Genomic DNA, 18,016 nt, shown 5'->3' with positions numbered 1-18,016 from the left:
CTTTTCTTAATCTCTTACTGATAGGCCTATATGATATCTATCTTTATCTATATATCTATGTTGAAGATTTAATCCTAACATGATAATAAGGCCACCAAGAATATGTAATTTTTGTGTAGAAGTGGTTTCAGTTTTTCCTATATTTGTTCGTAATTTAGAATACATTTTAGAATGAAAGTTGATGAATCATGACTTGTTCATTAAAATGTTCGTACGCAGATTACACACACATTTGTGCATACACATGCTTAGTGAATGAGACCCATTGTCTCCAGTTTTTTAACTACATTCTGGTATGAAATTACCACTTTTCAAATCAAATCAATTACTGATTGTATCCCAAATCATCATTATAATTTTAAATTGTATATTGTTCTTTTTATTTTTGATATATGACGCAATTTAATGGTACAGTCAGGGTGGGAAATTAGTAAATGATACAGTAGTAAAAATGAAGTATAAAAGTACACAACTTAAATTTGTAATTTGATATGTATCCATAATATATTTAAAAACAGAATGTCCACATTATCCATTGACAGGGACAAACAAAATAATGTTTGTTAATGTAACTTAATTTTAAGGTGATGTAGTTACACGTTACTGCATGTACTTACTATAGTAATAACAGTAAATTATGCATACTTACTAAACCAAACCCTAACCGTAACTCTATTGTAAGTACATGTAGTTCATTAATATTCCCCAGGACTAATTTCAGCAAGTATCATGTAACTACGGCACCTTAAAATATAGTGTAAACGAAAATTATTATAAAGCATCTTTTATTTACAAACATCTTTTTTTCCTGTTTGTTCTTTGTCTCAAAAGTGTAGTTCAAAATGGATAGTTCACCCACAAATGAAAATTCTTTCCTCCCCCTCATGTTGATCCAAACATGTAGGACTTTCTTTCTTCTGTGGAACATAAAAGAAAATATTTTAAAGAACATTGGTAACCATAGAGTTTCGGTTCCCATTGAATTGAATTGTATGGACAAAAAGACAATGGAAGTCAATGGATGCCAAAACTGTATGGTTACCAACATTCTTCAAATTGTCTTCTTTGATGTTTATTAGAAGAAAGTATTGCACAGATGTTTGGATCAGCATGAGGGTGTGTAAATAATGACAGGATTTTCATTTGTGGATGAACTATCCCTATAATGTATTTAAAGAATGACAAGATAATGGTGCAGTCTGTAAGTCTTCATGCAGTGCTGCATTTTCTTTGTTTAGCTGAAGATCCCTCAGCTGTTCACAGATGTAGAGGTGGTTCCAGCTCTGCTGCATGGAGACCTCTGGGGAGGAAATGTGGCCGAATGCTCTGATGGTCCCCTCATCTTTGACCCGGCATCGTTTTATGGCCATTCGGAGTACGAGCTGGCTATTGGCGGCATATTTTCTGGTTTCGGGAGCTCGTTTTACAATGCTTACCATGAGAAGATCCCCAAGACCGCCGGGTTTGCAAAGAGGCAGCAACTATACCAGCTGTTCCACTATCTGAACCACTGGAATCATTTCGGTGGGGGTTACAGGGGCTCTTCTCTACGGATCATGAAGGATCTAACAAAGTAGATGCTCTTCATTAAAGAATCCTTCTCAAGTCTTCATTTATGAAGGTGGATGATAGACTAACTCGAAGTCAGTCACACACTTTGAATCGAACATTACCTGCCTGATGGAAATGTATTGACAAGATGAAAATAATTTGCACATATTGAAAATGTCTTATATAATATATATAATTATGAATTTATTATTATAAATATTATAAAAAAAATATATATATATATTTTTTTTTTAGGTTAAAACCATAAATACATGTGTTTTCCATGCAATGGCCAAAAAATAAATTGTTTAAAATGCATCATTCCCTTTTTGCAAATTGCACTTTAATAACTTGTCTTCATAAATGGGCCATTCTACAGAATTGGTTCAAAGTCAGAGTTGGAAACATCTTTTTCCACAAATTCTGTATGCATGCAAATTGTATTATTAATATCCAAAATACACATCTCTAGTAATTGTGCAGTTAATTATCATATTGTGTTTTCAGAAAGTTGTAAAATATTTTTCCTCTCCCCAAATTTCTACCGAAACACAACAATAACTAATTTAATAAGAGGGTTTATATAGACCTATTAATATGTTGTTTACATCTACCTTCTTTACAATAAGGGTGCACTAATATGCATTAATTCATGCTTAACTAATGCACAGATAATACTGAATTAATGTATTACTAATGATTATCTAAGCTATTCATTAATGATTGCCTCATTAGCAACTATTGAAGAGTCTGTCTGGTTAATATATTAGTTCATATATGAATTGTTATTAATTAAATATGTAATTGTGGATTAATTCCATAATCACTTATTTTATTAACTATATAGTGTTAATTAATTTGTTAATTACCATTATTGTGGTATTATTGTGGTAATTAACAAATTAATTAACACTATTAGTTAATAAAATAAGGTATTATGGAATTAATACACACTTACACATTTAATTAATAACAATTCATATATGAACTAATATATTAACCAGACAGACTCTTCATTAGTTGCTAATGAGGCAATGAATAGCTTAGATAATCATTAGTAATACATTAATTCAGTATTATCTGTGCATTAGTTAAGCATGAATTAATGCTTATTAGTGCACCCTTATTGTAAAGTGTTACCAAAAAAGTTTTACAGGTCAACAACCATTACAATTTTAACGATATTTCAAATTTATAAGATTTGTTGTATTTTGAATCCAATCTTTCTTTGTAAAAGGCATTAAGTTAATCATACTGATTTCAAAGTTAAGGATTCATTACGGTAGTATGAATATGCATTGAACCAAACACTATAATATCATCTTAGTTGATAATTCAATATACTTTATTTTAGACAAACATGCATGTTTCGGTCGTGATTGCACATTTTCGGTAGTGACAGTAATGCTTAGCTAACACATCACATTACAGAATTTTAGCTCACATACTAAAACTAAGATACTAATGATTTGCATAACTGTACTTAAAATAGGTTTATTTCCCCCAAATATATGTGTTCCCTTTTGTCACTACCAAAACAATGATGACATGTTTCGGTCATGAGTATTTCGGTAGTGACAATTTTGGATAGTTTTGAGCCTAACTCAAAGATGTTAATCAGCACATGGTTAACTAGCACAGTTCTGAACAGTTGTACACACAAAAACCTACATTTTATCGAATAACACTAAAAAAAGACATGATGTCACAACCGAAACTTCACCACATGTTTCGGTAGTGACAATACTTTTGAGCCTAGTTCAAAGATGATAACCAGCACATGGTTAGCTAGCACAGTTCTGAACAGTTGTACACACACACACACACACACACAAAACAAGTTTTATGGAACAAAACCCAAAAAGGTTTGCTTAATTGCATAAAAAAGGTTTTTAGTGACGTTCCTTAAAGTTACACACAGATTTTTGAATGATGATTGTAAGCTTTTTGATATTTTAAATATTATTGTGGGATTCAATAGATAATAGAATGATCTTTGTAAACATCTAAGATTTGAATACTTAAATGCTTTTTAAATGTGTTTTTTGGATGTGGGACCACAGTTTGCACCAATTCTGTAGAATGGCCCAAATATGCTTTTGAAGAGAGCCCATTTTACAAGACTCTTTGATTTAACATGTGCGCATGAAGTATTCTATGATAACATTTCACTGCTCTACAATGTTACTAACTATTAACGTGCTGATGTTTAACACACCAGAATAAGTTTATTTAAACAGCTAGTGATCTTGCTGCACTGCTGATGACAGGACATTATGGACATTCAAATACAACTTTAAAAATAACTTTGTGTCGTGTTTTTGATTGCCAATAGTTTCAGAACTGTGTACGCATTTACACAAATATGACCGTAGTTTATAAGCTTTAAATATTGCCAATCTGTTCAAAGAGAGAACACAATAACCATAGATTTGAATAATAACAACAATACTTATTTTGTTGAATTATTATATTATAAATGATAATTATGTTTTATAAATTAATGTAAAATCCTGTGACCTCACATTTTGATTTGGAATATTGGGTGGAAAATGCACAGTATATGACTGCTGGCTGTCAAACTAATTTAGGCCATTTGTTCTCTAGTTATGAACGGATACTTTGGCGGGGAAAAAAACTATGAAAGGGAATATTAAGCTTTTTAAAAAATACGCAATAGATCAAAAGGTGCGAATTTATCGCATCTAAAATTTTATAATGCGTTTCATTGCAACATTCCATTCCAGTTGTAAAGACTTTAAACTTGAAGTAAAAAAAATTAACGCGTTTTTATTTGTTTTGATCCTCGCGACTTGCCGTTAACATGCAGCCAGCGCGAGCATCATAATAATACGCGGGGTGCGTTTATAAGTCTTTACTGTCTCTTCTGATTGTGTCATATATTTGACGATTTGTGAGTAGTTTGAAGAAGACAACAGCACTTGCTTTTAATGCAAGTTTTGCCGCGTATTAGAGAAACTGAGAAGTGATGAGCTGGAGTTTGAAGAGACTTGAGTGCGTCATTCATTGTGAGGAGCGGTTGCGACTTCATCTTGGATCAGTCAGATCCTCTAGTCTGAGAAACTCTAAACAAACCTGAACGCGCATCTCTAGCCTGGTCAGTCAGAGACAGCAGTGATAGATAATGTCGGCAATGGAGGGAGTGTGTAATGGAGAGGAGCCGGAGGTGACGGCTCAGGCTTGTGTGCTGTCCGAGTTCAGTGAGGGAGCAGAGGCTCGAGCTCTCATCAGCAGCCTGCCGGACATCCACCACGACACGGTCGGCAGAGAGACCACCATCGAGAAATTTGTGGGTAAGAGTGACTTTCATATACATTATGCCTTGCTAGCTATAGCTCTCTCTCTCTCTCTCTCTCTCTCTCTCTCTCTCTCTCTCTCTCTCTCTCTCTCTCTCTCTCTCTCTCTCTCTCTCTCTCTCTCTCTCTCTCTCTCTCTCTCTCTGATATTTGTGATAACTTATAATATAGCTGTCTATCTGCCTTTTACCTGTCTACCTGTCTGCCTGTCTCTCTGTGTATGTCTGTCTCTAAGCATCTCTCTCTCTCTCTCTCTCTCTCTCTCTCTCTCTCTCTCTCTCTCTCTCTCTCTCTCTCTCTCTCTCTCTCTCTGTCACATTTGTGGTAACTTATATAGCTGTCTATACGCCTGTTTACCTGTCTGCCCGTCTCTGTGTATGTCTGTCTCTAAGCATTATCTATCTATCTATCTATTTATCTATCTATCTATCTATCTATCTATCTATCTATCTATCTATCTATCTATCTGTCTGTCTGTCTGTCTGTCTGTCTGTATTGTCTATCTAGTTGTCTGTCTGATCTAATGTGTGAGAGTGTGTGTGAGTGAGAGCGCTTCATATAGCAGAAACTATTTTACTCTATTTTTTTGGTATCACTTTATTTTAGTGTCCTTACACATGTACTTACTATAGTAATAACAGTAAATTATGCATAATTAAATGCAACTAACCCTAAACAGAACCCTAACAGTAACCCTATAAGTAACTACATGTTGATACAAGTAACTACATGTTGATACTTGATACTACATGTTGGTATCTATCTATCTATCTATCTATCTATCTATCTATCTATCTATCTATCTATCTATCTATCTGTCTATCTATCTTTCTGTCTGTCTGTCTGTCTATCTATCATCTTCCTCTTCTTTACCTCTCTGTCTGCATCTATCTGTCTCTTTAAACATATATGTCTGTCTCTCTGTCTGTCTTTCTGTCTATGCTATTGTATTGCAAAGATCATGATGAAAATGTCAAGTCATGCTTTGGGTTGCTGTTGCAGTTATGATGGATCGCTACCAGGAGCAGCCACATCTTCTGGACCCTCACCTGGGTAAGAGGAAGTATCATGGAGGATGTGTTGGACATGATGATTGTGTTCTGTAGTTGAACGCTGTTAGTAACGCTGTATTTGCCGTTGTTCAGAGTGGATGCTGAATATGCTGTTAGAGATGATCCGCAATGAGAAGTCACCACCTCTTCTGGTCCATCTCTGTTTCAAATTTCTCTACATCATCTCAAAGGTAAGACGGTGAACGGTTCTCTAAGTTGGACTGATCGTCTCTCTAATCATGGTAGGGAGATTTGTGACTGAATTTCTGGTGCTTTCGTAGGTCAGAGGCTACAAGATTTTCATGCAGCTGTTCCCCCACGAGGTGTCGGACGTTCAGCCAGTTCTGGACCTTTTATGCAGACAAGACCAAAAAGACACTGAGGTGAGCTGGTCCCACAGTTTATAGGCTCTTTTTTTAATTTTATTTTTATAAATGTACTTTGTGTCTGTGTCCATTGTAAACCTTCTCAATGATCCTTGGAATTGAACAAGACATTATTTGCAGATACGATGCCGCGGTGTCGCGGCAGTGCATCCCTAATAATAATAATAATAATAAGTTTAATTTATATAGCGCCTTTCCCAAGATCAAGGACGCTTCACAATAACAGTAAATTACAAGCAGTTTACACATAAATGGACAATGGACATTTGCCCAGTCCAAGTAATGAGCGATTGCAGTTGCAAATTGCATTACATTTGCGATACAAACATAAAAAACAGAGGCAACAAACATTAGTTACAGACAGCATGGTGGGCAGTCGGAGTAAAGATGTAATAGATTACTGGTACCCAAGTTAACATAGTGACTGTGTTATGTCAAGTTAACATTTTCATGACTGGTAATACTGATTAAATAAATGTGGTTTGAGTTTATACTTAAATTCATGCAACGTGGTTGTTGTCCTGAGAGCCAACGGAAGAGAGTTCCATAGCTTAGGGGCTATAACAGAGAAAGACCTGCCACCCATAGACGATAGACGAAATCTCCGCTCACATAGGAGTTCACAGCCAGAAGATCGGAGAGTTCCAGGGGGAATATAAGGAGAAAGTAAGTCAGAGAGATAGGCTGGAGCAAGACCATTGACTGACTTAAAGGTAAGCAGAAGAATTGTGTAAGTGATACGGGATAACACGGGTAGCCAGTGCAGTTTAAACAGAATTGGAGTGATATGGGCAGTTTTTTAGTGTAAGTTAGTAGTCTTGCGGCAGAGTGTTGAATATATTGCAAACGTGAGATAGAGTGTGCTGGTAGTCCAGAAAAAAGAACATTACAGTAGTCTTTCGGGCTGACATAGGGACGGAGTATGGCAATACAGCGCAGATGAAAAAAGGACGCTTTACAAAGTTGACTAATGTAAGTGTCTAATGTCAGTGCAGGGTCAAGAATGATACCCAAATTTTTGACAGTGGCAGATGGAAATATTGATGTAGCTTCAAGGTCAAGTCTGGGGATATTAAGTTTTTTGTTAGAGATGGAGGGCCAGTGATTAAGATGTTTTAGTCAGATTCAGACTAAGAAAATTGGAGTTGAGCCAGGTCTTTAATTCATTAATACATGATGATAGTGATGTGGTCTGGTGAATAGAATCCGGTCGGCGCTCGGCAAGCAGTATATTTTTGGATATCGTCGGCGTAGCAGTGGTATTGAAAACCATGGCGGCGAATAATTTGTCCGAGAGGCAAAATGTAAATAATAAATAGTAATGGGCCAAGAACTGAGCCCTGTGGTACACCTTGTTTGAGAGTGACAGTGGGAGATTTGTAATTGTGCATAGTGATGTAGTATTTCCTATCTGTCAGATAGGAGGGAAACCAGGATAATGCTGCTCCTGAGATACCAATCTCTGAGAGGTGCATGAGTAGGACTTTATGGCAGACAGTATCGAAAGCTGAGCTGAGGTCGAGTAGTAAAAGTAAGGAAAGGTTTCCCGAGTCACCAGAGAGTAAGAGGTCATTGATAACCCTTGCTAATGCAGTTTCAGTACTGTGGTTTTGGCGAAAACCAGACTGAAATAAATCGAAACTATTGTTGAGACATATATGACTGCAATTGAGTGGCGACAACCTTGACCATAATTTTTGAGACATATACGGTAGATTGGAGATTGGGCGATAGTTAGCGTAGTCAGATGGGTCCAGATTTGTTTTTTTAAGAATAGGAGTAACTGCAGCCGTCTTTAGTGAGACTGGAACAGAGGCAGAGAGAAGAGACATGTTTACAAGATGTGAGATAGGTGCAGAAATTACAGAGGTGCAGTGCTTCAGAAGGTTGTAGGTGCAGGATCCAGCCGGCAAGAAGAAAAATTTGATTTCTGTATCATTTCACTAATCAAGATGGGGTTGGTCAACATGAGGTTAATAAGTGTTTGTATCTGAGCTTGCTCACAACTAGAAGTGGTCGGTTCATCACTAAAGGTCCCACGTAAAGCATCCAGCTTTTCCTGAAAATGTTGCAGAAAAGAACAGCACAAGTCGTCAGATTCTTGTAGACAGGCATTGTGCGCGGGTGCCTGAACAAGCTTATGTTTATTAATGTTATTAATTATAACATAAACTGTTAATTTAACATGAACGCAACCATAGGCTACTGCGTGCATGGTTAATTGGCATGACAGAAATCGTAATAACTCCCATAATAATTCCTAAAAAGCTGACATCTCAGTTCATCGCGATCTCACAAAGCTCCGTCATTATCAATGAAGCTGACTGCATTATAAATCTTTCATAATGTTATGCAGTAACTAGTGGAGCAGGTCAACATTCATCATGTCTGGAAAAATGGCATCCATGTGTTTTTTTTTTTGTTTTTTTTTACAATTTATCCTTCCCAAAGCACAAAAGTTGTACATCATCTAGTTATTGACTGTATGTTTCTGTATTAGACCTGGGAAACACGCTACATACTCCTCCTCTGGCTCTCCATGACATGTCTCATTCCCTTTGACTTGTCCCGTCTGGACGGCCACATGTCCGCTGACCCCGGGCTGAACAGAGAGACCATAATGGATCGCATTCTGGCTGTTGCCAAGGTGACACCCACAATCACAGACCACCATAGACAACATCTGTATCATATTCATTAATAATTGTACTATTAAATATATATATTTATATATTTTGCAGTCCTTTCTCAGAGTCAGTGACAAATCTCGAGATGCTGCATCAGTCCTTGTATCAAAGTAAGTTGCATGTTATTTGTTATTCCTCTACATGTGTGTTTATTATCTGGGTTGAGCAGGGCTTAAATATTTAGATGTAAATATCGCTATCAGTTTGTTTTTAATTGGCCTTTATTTGTTTACTTTATTTTTGAAAAGATTGTAATTATACAAAATTTACCATGCCTATGTGTATGAGACACTTAAAGGATAACTCTCGCCAAAATTTAACCTAGGCTCTTTTTGTTAATCTACCCGAGTCCAACATTAGTGTAAAAGCATAATTAGAATGGAAGCGCCACTTTTAAGTTTGACCGTATTTTAGTTTTTGGTCAAAATGCCTTTTGAATGGGAGTGCTAGGGGCACTACAATGATAGCATCAAAATCGCTATTTTTAAAACACTAATGCGGCTCAACACAACATAAAACTGTGCTTGAAGTATCACCAGCGGCTCTAAACATGTACTCGAGCATTGAGAACATTGTTTGTGTACACAAAGTTTACTAAAAAGAAAGATTTTGAACAACTCACTGTGTTTCCGTCCGCTGGCATGTCAGTCAAAAGTAGTCGATCTACGAATGTAACTTAATGAACTGACTACATATGAGGAATTGTCATGAACTTGTAATTCCAATGAAAAGCATGATCATTTAGATACTTGGCTCATGGCAATATGTCATGGAAACCAGCTTTAGGAGCTTTACATCTTTACTCTCCTCGTGTTATGTTGCATTCGGAGATCGACTACTTTTGACTGACAAAATTCCAGCCACCGGAAACACTAACTGATAAAGTGAGTCGAACAAAATCTTCCTTTTTAGTAAACTTTGTGTACACAAACAATGTTCTCAATCCTGGAGTTCATGTGTAGAGCCCCTGGTGATACTTCAAGCACAGTTTCATGTTGTTTCCAGCCCCTAGCACTCCCATTCAAAAGGCATTTTGATTGAAAATGTACGGTCTAACTTAAAAGTGGCGTTTCCATTCTAATTATGCTTTTACACTAATGTTTGACTCGGGTAGATTAACAAAAAGAGCCTAGGTTAAATTTTGGCGAGAGTTATCCTTTAAGGCTGATTTAATAGTGACTCTCATTTACACTTTAGTATTCAGCCTTTGAGCTGGTTCAAGTTCATTTCAAACGGTTAATTTCAATGACTTTATTCCAAACACTGATTGAGTGATTCATTTGCACCATAACTTATAAGTCTCCATGTATTAAAATGATTTAGTACACTATATAAGCATGCATATGTTGCTGTTTAGTACTTTGGCCTAATAATGTACAATTGGTGCATATAAATGAAAATTACATTTTGAATCCCCCTGTAAATGGCTGTTTGGTTGATAAAAAAAAAAAAGTGTAATAAAATAAGATGTTATAAAAATGATTTCCGATGAATGCCACTCTAATATCCAAAAGTGTGTGTTTACTGCAAAATATTGCCAACTTTACTCACTGAGCAGTAGAGGGCACTGTTTAAACACGTATAGAAGATCTCTTTGCTTGAAAGATTTGTATTATCTGCACAGGTTTGTGACCCGTCCAGATGTGAAGCAGAAGCGTTTGGGTGATTTTCTGGACTGGTGTCTGACCACCATATCTCAGACCAGTGAAATGACCATGGAGGGAACTGTGGCCCTTGATGGAGCTTTGCAGTCCCTGGTAAGCCTCCAATCCTCTGTTTATCTCCACATATAGGGCTGTTTACATCCACCACTTCCTCCCTTTCTTTTCATGAGAATTAAGATGTTGAACATGCAAATGCTTGGCAAAAACAATCCAAGTTGATTCACATAAAACTTCCTGAGACTTCAAGCAATAAAATATTTACCTTTCATTAAATTAATTAATAGAAAATGAGACAATTGTATGTATAAGTGGTTTTAAGGTTGGGTAAACATAAAATGTATGGTTGCAGTTACAGTTAGTCCACACACACACACACACACACACACACACACACACACACACACACACACACACACACACACACACACACACACACACACACACACACACACACACACCTGTGCATTATTAATTCTATTTTTATCTTTAACCATCTCCTCTTTATTGTGATGCTCCCCGACAGACATTCTACTGAATATAAGTAACTTTGCAATTACATGTAAACTTATTCTAACTCTAATCCTACCAAGTCTAATAATACTCTAATAGTCAAGTCAAGTCATCTTCATTTATATAGCGCTTTTAACAAAGTAGATTGTTTCAAAGCTGCTTTACAGAGATAAACGTATAATTTAAGGTAACATATTGTTTTGGGTTTATAGCGGTTCTTGAATAATGTTATTTTCCAGCTAAAGTTAGTTTTGATTGATTCACTTCCGTCGAAAGGATAATTTGTTATTAAATCAGGGGCCGCTAAGACGACACCGTTCTCTTTAAACAGACTTTAAAGGCGAACCTGTGAGAAACGCTGATGGCGCTCACGTGCGCATCAAGAATTAATTCTATAGTTATGTGCGTTTGAATATATGTGCGCACGTTTGTAATTCCCTACAAACCAAGCCTAAACAAACTACTCGTCCTGCCTATAAATTTGATACAGAATTGTATTTGATTTTATCACTACGGGGTAGATACGCAAATTTTCCACAATGCTTTATCTGTAGAATGGTAAAGGGATCCTCCACAGGGAGAGGCTAGTTGGCACTTCAGCACTGCATTGTCAATAAGAGTAAGTAGACATATAGGTGCAATGTTACTTATAGTCAACATAATGTGTTAAAGGGACCATCAAAATAAAGTGAACCCTTTTTTTTTTGTGGCTGATGAACAATAAAAACATTGTCAGCCAATCAGAATCCATTCTGCTTGAGCATTACAAAGAGACGGATAACAACTGCAGCGCATTTTTATAATAAACAATGATATTATCTGTTGGTGTGGACACTAATATAGTTTTTGTTGTAGTTATTGGTGTGAACGGTCCTTTAAGCTTATGTAATTCCTGCACGGGTTTAATAGCTGCACATACTATGCAGCCGTTACCTGCCAGATGTCACATGCCCTCCTACCTGTATTTTTACAGTGCTGTGTTAAAACACTTATAATTTCTCATTTTAGTGACTGATCGTTATCAGAATTTTTTATTTTGTTGCAATGGGATATCCTGCATTCTGATTCATGGTTTAAAGTCCAGAGAGCTGAGAAAACAATGCTACAGTTGTTATTCTTTTGTGAAGCATGTCCCTATCGCCTGAGGTGCTCAAAACTGGCTCTGTGTGTTGGGAATGCCTGAGGTACTAAAACTGCCATCAGCGATTTGCATATAGGCTTTAAGTGCTACAAGGCAGGGAGCAGGAACATTTGTGGTGCACACTTGATAATTACAAGATACTGCTGCTGGCATTAAGCGTATCTGTATTCAGCATTTTACAAGACACATTGCAAATGGGTTAAGTTGATTTTAATAAATTTGACTCCACATCAACCTAATGATATATAGGTACAGTATTGCTCAAAGATTTTTAATGAGTAGTTCGGTGTTTCCCAACCAGGGTTAGACATATGTGTACCGCAGGACTTTAAGCACAGTTACTATGATTTTGTTTAAAAAGTTAAATGCATGACAAAAAAAGTTAGCAAACACTGGATCCATCCTATTCAAGTAATGATTTCTCACCAGGCCCAGCTCTTCAAGCATGGGAAACGTGATGACTTCCTGCAATATGGTGTGTATATGTCTTCTAGGTCTTTCTTTGGTCTTTATAAAGCCAAAACATACAAATAAATAAATGTTCGGTAATCTTTACCTGACCTTTCATTCACAGCACCCACAGTGCTTCAGTGCCTGAACCAGAAGAGAATAGCTGAAAGTAACCAAGCCACGTTGCGTAAGCTGGGAGTAAAAGTTGTCCAGAGACTTGGCTTGACCTGTCTAAAACCACGTTTGGCCAAATGGAGGTAAGGGAAGAGTGACCGACTGACCAAAACAAAACAAAAACATAAAAATGAAACTAGGAATGCTCAAAAGTGTCAGCTTGTTTGTAAGCTTTTTGTATGACTGCATCCAGATACCAGAGAGGAAGTCGATCACTCGCAGTGAACCTGGCCCTCTCTTCTGTCACTGGAAGTGTTGAGGATGCGAAACCTGATCTAGAGTCTGCCAGTCATGAGGAAGACTATGACATACCTCAGGAGGTAGAGAATGTCATTGGTAAGTATCCAAGCATATTTCCATTTCTGTTTGTTTTGTTTGCTAAATATTTAAATGCTGTCTTGTTTCTGCTAATTTTCTTATTCATTGTTACAGAACAACTGTTGGTGGGACTGAAAGACAAAGAGACAATAGTGCGATGGTCTTCTGCAAAGGGGTGAGAACAGTCAAGTTTATCAAATACACTTTGTTTGATATTGTCTGTCTTGGCTTGGTATTACAGTGCCATTTGTTAGTGCCACATTTCTCTGTAATAAGCTCTAAAGTACTAAAATTATTCCTTTTCTAACTGGTCTTTCTCTTTTTAACCACCTGCAGGATTGGAAGGGTGACTGGTAGACTACCTAAAGAGCTTGCAGATGAAGTGGTTGAATCTGTTTTGGAGTGTTTCAGGTGTGGCATGATATAACAGGAGGCTGAGATGTGATGATGTGAATCTCATCAAATACTTAGTAAGGTATTTTTTGTGCATATTGCAGTTTCCAGGAAACAGATAATGCATGGCACGGGGGCTGCCTGGCTCTTGCAGAGCTAGGCCGGAGAGGACTCCTGCTGCCTTCGCGTCTTTCAGATGGTTGGCTTGTATTCTCTTTTTTATTCTCCATTGTATTAAATTTGAAAACTATTGGTTTTAAGTTTACCCACTGACATAAATGATTGCTATAATCTTAATCTAAACATTGTAACTCCCCTTGACCGTACTCAGCACAAAACATTCATAAGCAAACATACTTCACTTTATGCAAACACTTTATTCAAATACTGCAAGTTTGACAAGCTTCTTTATAAAAAAAAAGAAAAAAAGAAATGCCACCACCCAGCTCCTTTTAATGAATTGATACATACTTTTGTAAGTCTGTCAAAGAGCAAAAGATTTTCAGTATACAATCTGGGGTGCCTTCTTTTTCCAAAGTAGTGCATAATGTTGTATTTTGGAAGTATCTACATTTGCATGCATTAGCCAGAAGCTTTTATTCAAAGCAACTTACATTGGATTAAATGTATAAATTTGACCAATTATGCATAGTCTTTGAATTGATCCCATGAAGGCTGAAAGATGTTGACCATCTCTTCCTGTAAAGTCTCTTGAGTATTGATCTTTTCACTGGAACGCCTTTCTAGAAAATATTTGAATTGCAGCGGTCCATTCTTTGAAATCTCTGCATCAGCAGTTTTGTGACCTCTTTCTTTGAGTTCGGGACGGTTCTTTTACCTTTGCTCTTTTGGTATTGTGCCTCAGAGGTCTGTTGTTTGCCCGTTTTTGTCCCAGCACCCGTGTGTTCCGTTTGGGTATGTCTGGAGTGTCTTTTATTGGGCAGTTGTCTGGGGGAGGAAGGTGATGGCTGTTCTGGCCCTCGGCCATTTCTTGTTGATCAATAGAGGAGTCCTTGAAAATGTTCCTTGAGCTAGCTAGCTGACACAGAGCAAAGGCTGCTGAGTGCCTCTGGTCACATGGGTCTAGCTCTTGTTTTCTGGGTGAAGCAATTATGGATTCCTCAACGTTTATGATGGTTTGTCTTTCTGGAGTTTCAGAGCCTGTGGTGTTGGGCAAGGCTTGGTTGTTGGACTGTCCCCTGAGGCAGAGGTTGAGCGGTGCCTCTTGACTACTTTCTGAATCATAATGGAGCTCTCGGTCAGAGTATTGGTGTGTCATGTGACTGGATACGGCCTGGTCCCTCTTTGAAAGGTTAAGAGGGCCTGGCTCCTCCTCATTTTCTTGATCCTCTTCCTTTTCTGATGAAATCTCACTGCCTTTTGCAGAATCTGTGGTTTGTGGGTCATTCCTAAAAAAGAGAAAACAAGATACAAATGTTAAGATTAGGGAAACCATTAACTTGCTTTATTTGACTGTCTTACAAAGTGTCTGGGGCCTTTATGTCTCGCATAGTTTACCTACCTCTCGCTCTTTTGTAACACGTTCTCTTGAGGTTGTCCATGTGTTTTCTTAGTTAAGTTGTCGGTTGCTGTAGTTGCCCCTTGTAAGACATGCTGTGATTGACTGACTGGGAGGGACTCCCCATTGGAAGCGAGCCTAATTGTAACAGGGATACGCTGGATGACATCTGCGGTACTGGGCCTGTCTGGCGACCCAGAGGCGGCACATCCTGCTAAAGGACTCTGGCGAGTACCTTTGTCTCCTGGGCTGTGCTTTTGGACAGCCCTGTCCTCAGAAAGTCTGCTGTAAGAATCCGAATGAGATATAGGGACCAGGTGTCCTCCGTACTCTCGAGGATAAAATCTGTTGCTGTATACATCCAGAGGAAGATACCTAGTTCTTTGTAAGGACATGGATAGTTCAGGGTGTTGGTAGACGCTGTAGGGTAGAGGTGGACCGGGTATAATAGAATGAGCATATCTATAGTGATAAGGGTGGAGAAGAGAAGGATTAGGCGGGACCAAAGGTGATGGCACCAGAGGTCTCTGGGTCTCCCGGGGTGTGACTTGGTAGGCAGAGGTGTTTGCTTGGTTGTGTGGGTAAGGCGTGTAGAGGGAGTGCAGTGGCCTCTCAGGTACCATGTATGAAGGATAGTCTTGTATTAGAGGAAGAAGAGGTGCTGTGGAAGCAGGTGGGGCCCAAGGTGCCATTTGATTGTAGAACTGAGGAATGGATGAAGATGTTTGATCGTCTCTGCGTGGAGACAGAGTTTCACTTTCACCTGTTCGCGCAACTGGTGAGAAAGCAGAATATAATTTGTTCTGTGCAATGTTTATGTCTGCACTTTTGTCCCTAATATCACGGACTGCATCTGGGATTTGCTTGCTGACCTCCTTGATGGGACTTTCAGGCTTTTGTCTTGTTTCTTTAACCATCTCCTCTTGTTCAACCTTGTCACTGACACTTTCTATAGGTTTGCTGGCTTCAGCTTCCAGGAGTGGCTCTTTACTGTTGTGGTTGAAAGGAAGATTATTCTGGGAAGTTCTGGTTGTTTTTCCTGTCTGTTCCATGCGCTGAGATACCAGAGAGATGGAGTTCTTGCAAAGGTTGTACTTCATGTGGTTGAAGAGATGAGACTTGATGTTGCAGGTGAAGGGACATTGGAAGCACTGATATTTGAATGGTTTGCCAGGAGGGCGTGGAATGTAATGGGGTTTCTTCGGTTTTCTCCCCTGGAGAATGTCCATACTTGTGCAGTTGTTCCAATCCAACACTGTGCGGTTTGTCAGCCTTATCTGCTAACAGAAGAAAAAAAATATAATTAACAGTTCTGCCACACACTGGACCAGAGCATCTGCTGTTTGTTGGGTCTCTACTTTAGGTTTATATAAAGGGAGTTTGTGTGTTCACAGTCCCTTAAGCTTTTCAACTAATTTGTAGCAGTTCTGTATTGTTCGCTGGCCTGCGTGTTAGCATGGCATGCTCTATATGCTCTAGTGAAGCCAGGGTAGGCCTGTAGAAACATGCTTCCCTTCATCAAAACCTGATGGCGTGGGAAACCACATACACCTGTTTCGCATGACCTTACTTGCAAGATACAAACTCCAGACATTTAAAAGTTGAACTTACTCACAGGGTAAATGTAGAGAAGCTACCAGAGGTATTAGAATGAAATTTAATCTGTTATAACATTAGTAATCAATTGGACTGCTTCCGTGATTGAAATAATTGGCTTCTACAATTCTTCACTACAATGAGGATACATAATGGTCTGGTAAGTGTGCAAAGATTTTGAGGCCTGAAGGTTTGTATTGGGAAGCAGGAATATTGAAGAAAGAGATTGTCAGGCAAGTTATGCAGAAAATGACTCCGCCTTAAGGAACCTGTTTGTCACAAGCTGTCGCAAGAAGTGGTGGCTCAGGTTTTGTCTCCCATGTTTCATATCAAGCCGCTCCCTCCTTAAGGCACAAATTAAAAGAACGTTTCTGTATTGTGAAATTTCACTTTGCTGAATTATGCGTTGTTTTCTTGTTTCAAATCACTCTTCTATGGGTACACCGAAATCTTGTAATATTAGCATAAAACGAGAATTGTTGTACATTTTTGACTGTTTAGACTCTGTATGTGTACAACCACATGGCTTATACAAAAGAGCAATTTTCTGCCAGATGTGCTCTAACAGGTGCATCTGTAGTCAGCAATTTAGATCTACCCCTGAAACACCTGCTACAAAGTACATCAGCCTTAACAAATGCTAGAAGTACATACAAACAGCAATAATAACAGTTGCCATTAAACATCTTAGTGATTTAGCTTTTACAGCCTTACCTGTTTTCAGATTCCACGTGATGATAGAAGTATAGTCAATGGATTATGTCCACCGCGGACCTCCTGAAGTTTATGACAGTCCCACAGTAGAAAAGTTTGGCTGATATGATTGTCCTTGAACGCAGGTGTCTGCTCTTTAGGTGTTCTGTCACGTTTCTGATGAGTCTGATGAGTCTCTTGCTTTCTGAGGTGTTGACTCTGTGGGGTGGAGTCTATGCCCAAGCAGTAGAGCCCTGAGGCAGCATCAATGTGCCTAATATTAGGCAAGCCCCAAGCCACGATACATTGCAAGTTTGCCTTCTGTCTCAACTGTTAGTGAGCGTCCACATGGACTAGAAGCCAGACAAGACTGTTTTTGGCTTTTGTTCGCCTAAATGGTTGAATTAGCCCAGGAGTGGTAGAGTTAGGTGTAAAGCAGGTTTGAGGATGTTGTCAGAGGGGTGTGGAGATATTAAGGACAACCAGTGAGATTTGCATGGAGCCAAATGTGTGCTGCACCTGATGTGTCTCCATGATTATGAAAATTTTTGTTCTGAGCAGTTAT

The 18,016-nt window shown here is 38.3% G+C and overlaps 3 protein-coding genes across 6 annotated transcripts in view; 2 read left to right on the top strand and 1 right to left on the bottom strand.

Moving 5' to 3' along the window:
* Positions 1-1,874, top strand: part of fn3krp (fructosamine 3 kinase related protein) — a 29,114-nt gene extending 27,240 nt beyond the window's left edge. For both annotated transcript variants that reach the window (XM_079607478.1, XM_079607477.1), the window contains exon 6: positions 1,239-1,874. In XM_079607478.1, coding sequence (XP_079463604.1) covers positions 1,239-1,577 — 339 coding nt within the window. In that variant the 3' untranslated portion in view covers positions 1,578-1,874. The remainder of the gene's footprint in view (positions 1-1,238) is intronic.
* A 2,461-nt stretch (positions 1,875-4,335) lies between these two features.
* tbcd (tubulin folding cofactor D) overlaps positions 4,336-18,016 on the top strand; it is a 54,934-nt gene continuing 41,253 nt past the window's right edge. The window contains exons 1-13 of one of the 2 annotated variants that reach the window (XM_079619414.1): positions 4,336-4,865; positions 5,871-5,921; positions 6,014-6,111; positions 6,202-6,303; positions 8,807-8,953; positions 9,048-9,103; positions 10,618-10,750; positions 12,738-12,783; positions 12,883-13,015; positions 13,126-13,268; positions 13,365-13,425; positions 13,587-13,661; positions 13,748-13,842. In XM_079619414.1, coding sequence (XP_079475540.1) covers positions 4,697-4,865; positions 5,871-5,921; positions 6,014-6,111; positions 6,202-6,303; positions 8,807-8,953; positions 9,048-9,103; positions 10,618-10,750; positions 12,738-12,783; positions 12,883-13,015; positions 13,126-13,268; positions 13,365-13,425; positions 13,587-13,661; positions 13,748-13,842 — 1,309 coding nt within the window. In that variant the 5' untranslated portion in view covers positions 4,336-4,696. The remainder of the gene's footprint in view (positions 4,866-5,870; positions 5,922-6,013; positions 6,112-6,201; positions 6,304-8,806; positions 8,954-9,047; positions 9,104-10,617; positions 10,751-12,737; positions 12,784-12,882; positions 13,016-13,125; positions 13,269-13,364; positions 13,426-13,586; positions 13,662-13,747; positions 13,843-18,016) is intronic. The other variant, XM_079619413.1, reaches the window with a different exon arrangement.
* On the bottom strand, positions 13,895-17,868 carry znf750 (zinc finger protein 750). Of its 2 annotated transcripts, none has more exons than XM_079619433.1 (3): positions 17,473-17,868; positions 15,166-16,439; positions 13,895-15,052 (listed from the first exon to the last, which is right to left on the bottom strand). In XM_079619433.1, exons 2-3 carry the CDS (start codon positions 16,389-16,391, stop codon positions 14,434-14,436), a joined length of 1,845 nt encoding a protein of 614 aa, XP_079475559.1. In that variant the 5' UTR covers positions 16,392-16,439; positions 17,473-17,868; the 3' UTR covers positions 13,895-14,433. The 2 variants fall into 2 exon arrangements, with proteins under 2 accessions (XP_079475559.1, XP_079475558.1); XM_079619432.1 differs by having other exon boundaries at positions 15,166-16,442; positions 17,473-17,823.

This window comes from Phoxinus phoxinus, assembly GCF_949152265.1.
Source record: "Phoxinus phoxinus genome assembly, chromosome: 1".
Taxonomy (NCBI): Eukaryota; Metazoa; Chordata; class Actinopteri; order Cypriniformes; family Leuciscidae; genus Phoxinus; species Phoxinus phoxinus.
Note: the sequence above shows the minus strand (reverse complement) of the source record. Positions and strands in the feature narration are given on the sequence as shown.

Coding starts and splice junctions, on each gene's coding strand:
- znf750 (XM_079619433.1), bottom strand. CDS start 16,391: ATGGACATTCTCCAGGGGAGAAAACCGAAGAAACCCCATTACATTCCA. Junction 15,053..15,165: donor GTGTTACAAAAGAGCGAGAG/GTAGGTAAACTA, acceptor TCTCTTTTTTAG/GAATGACCCACAAACCACAG.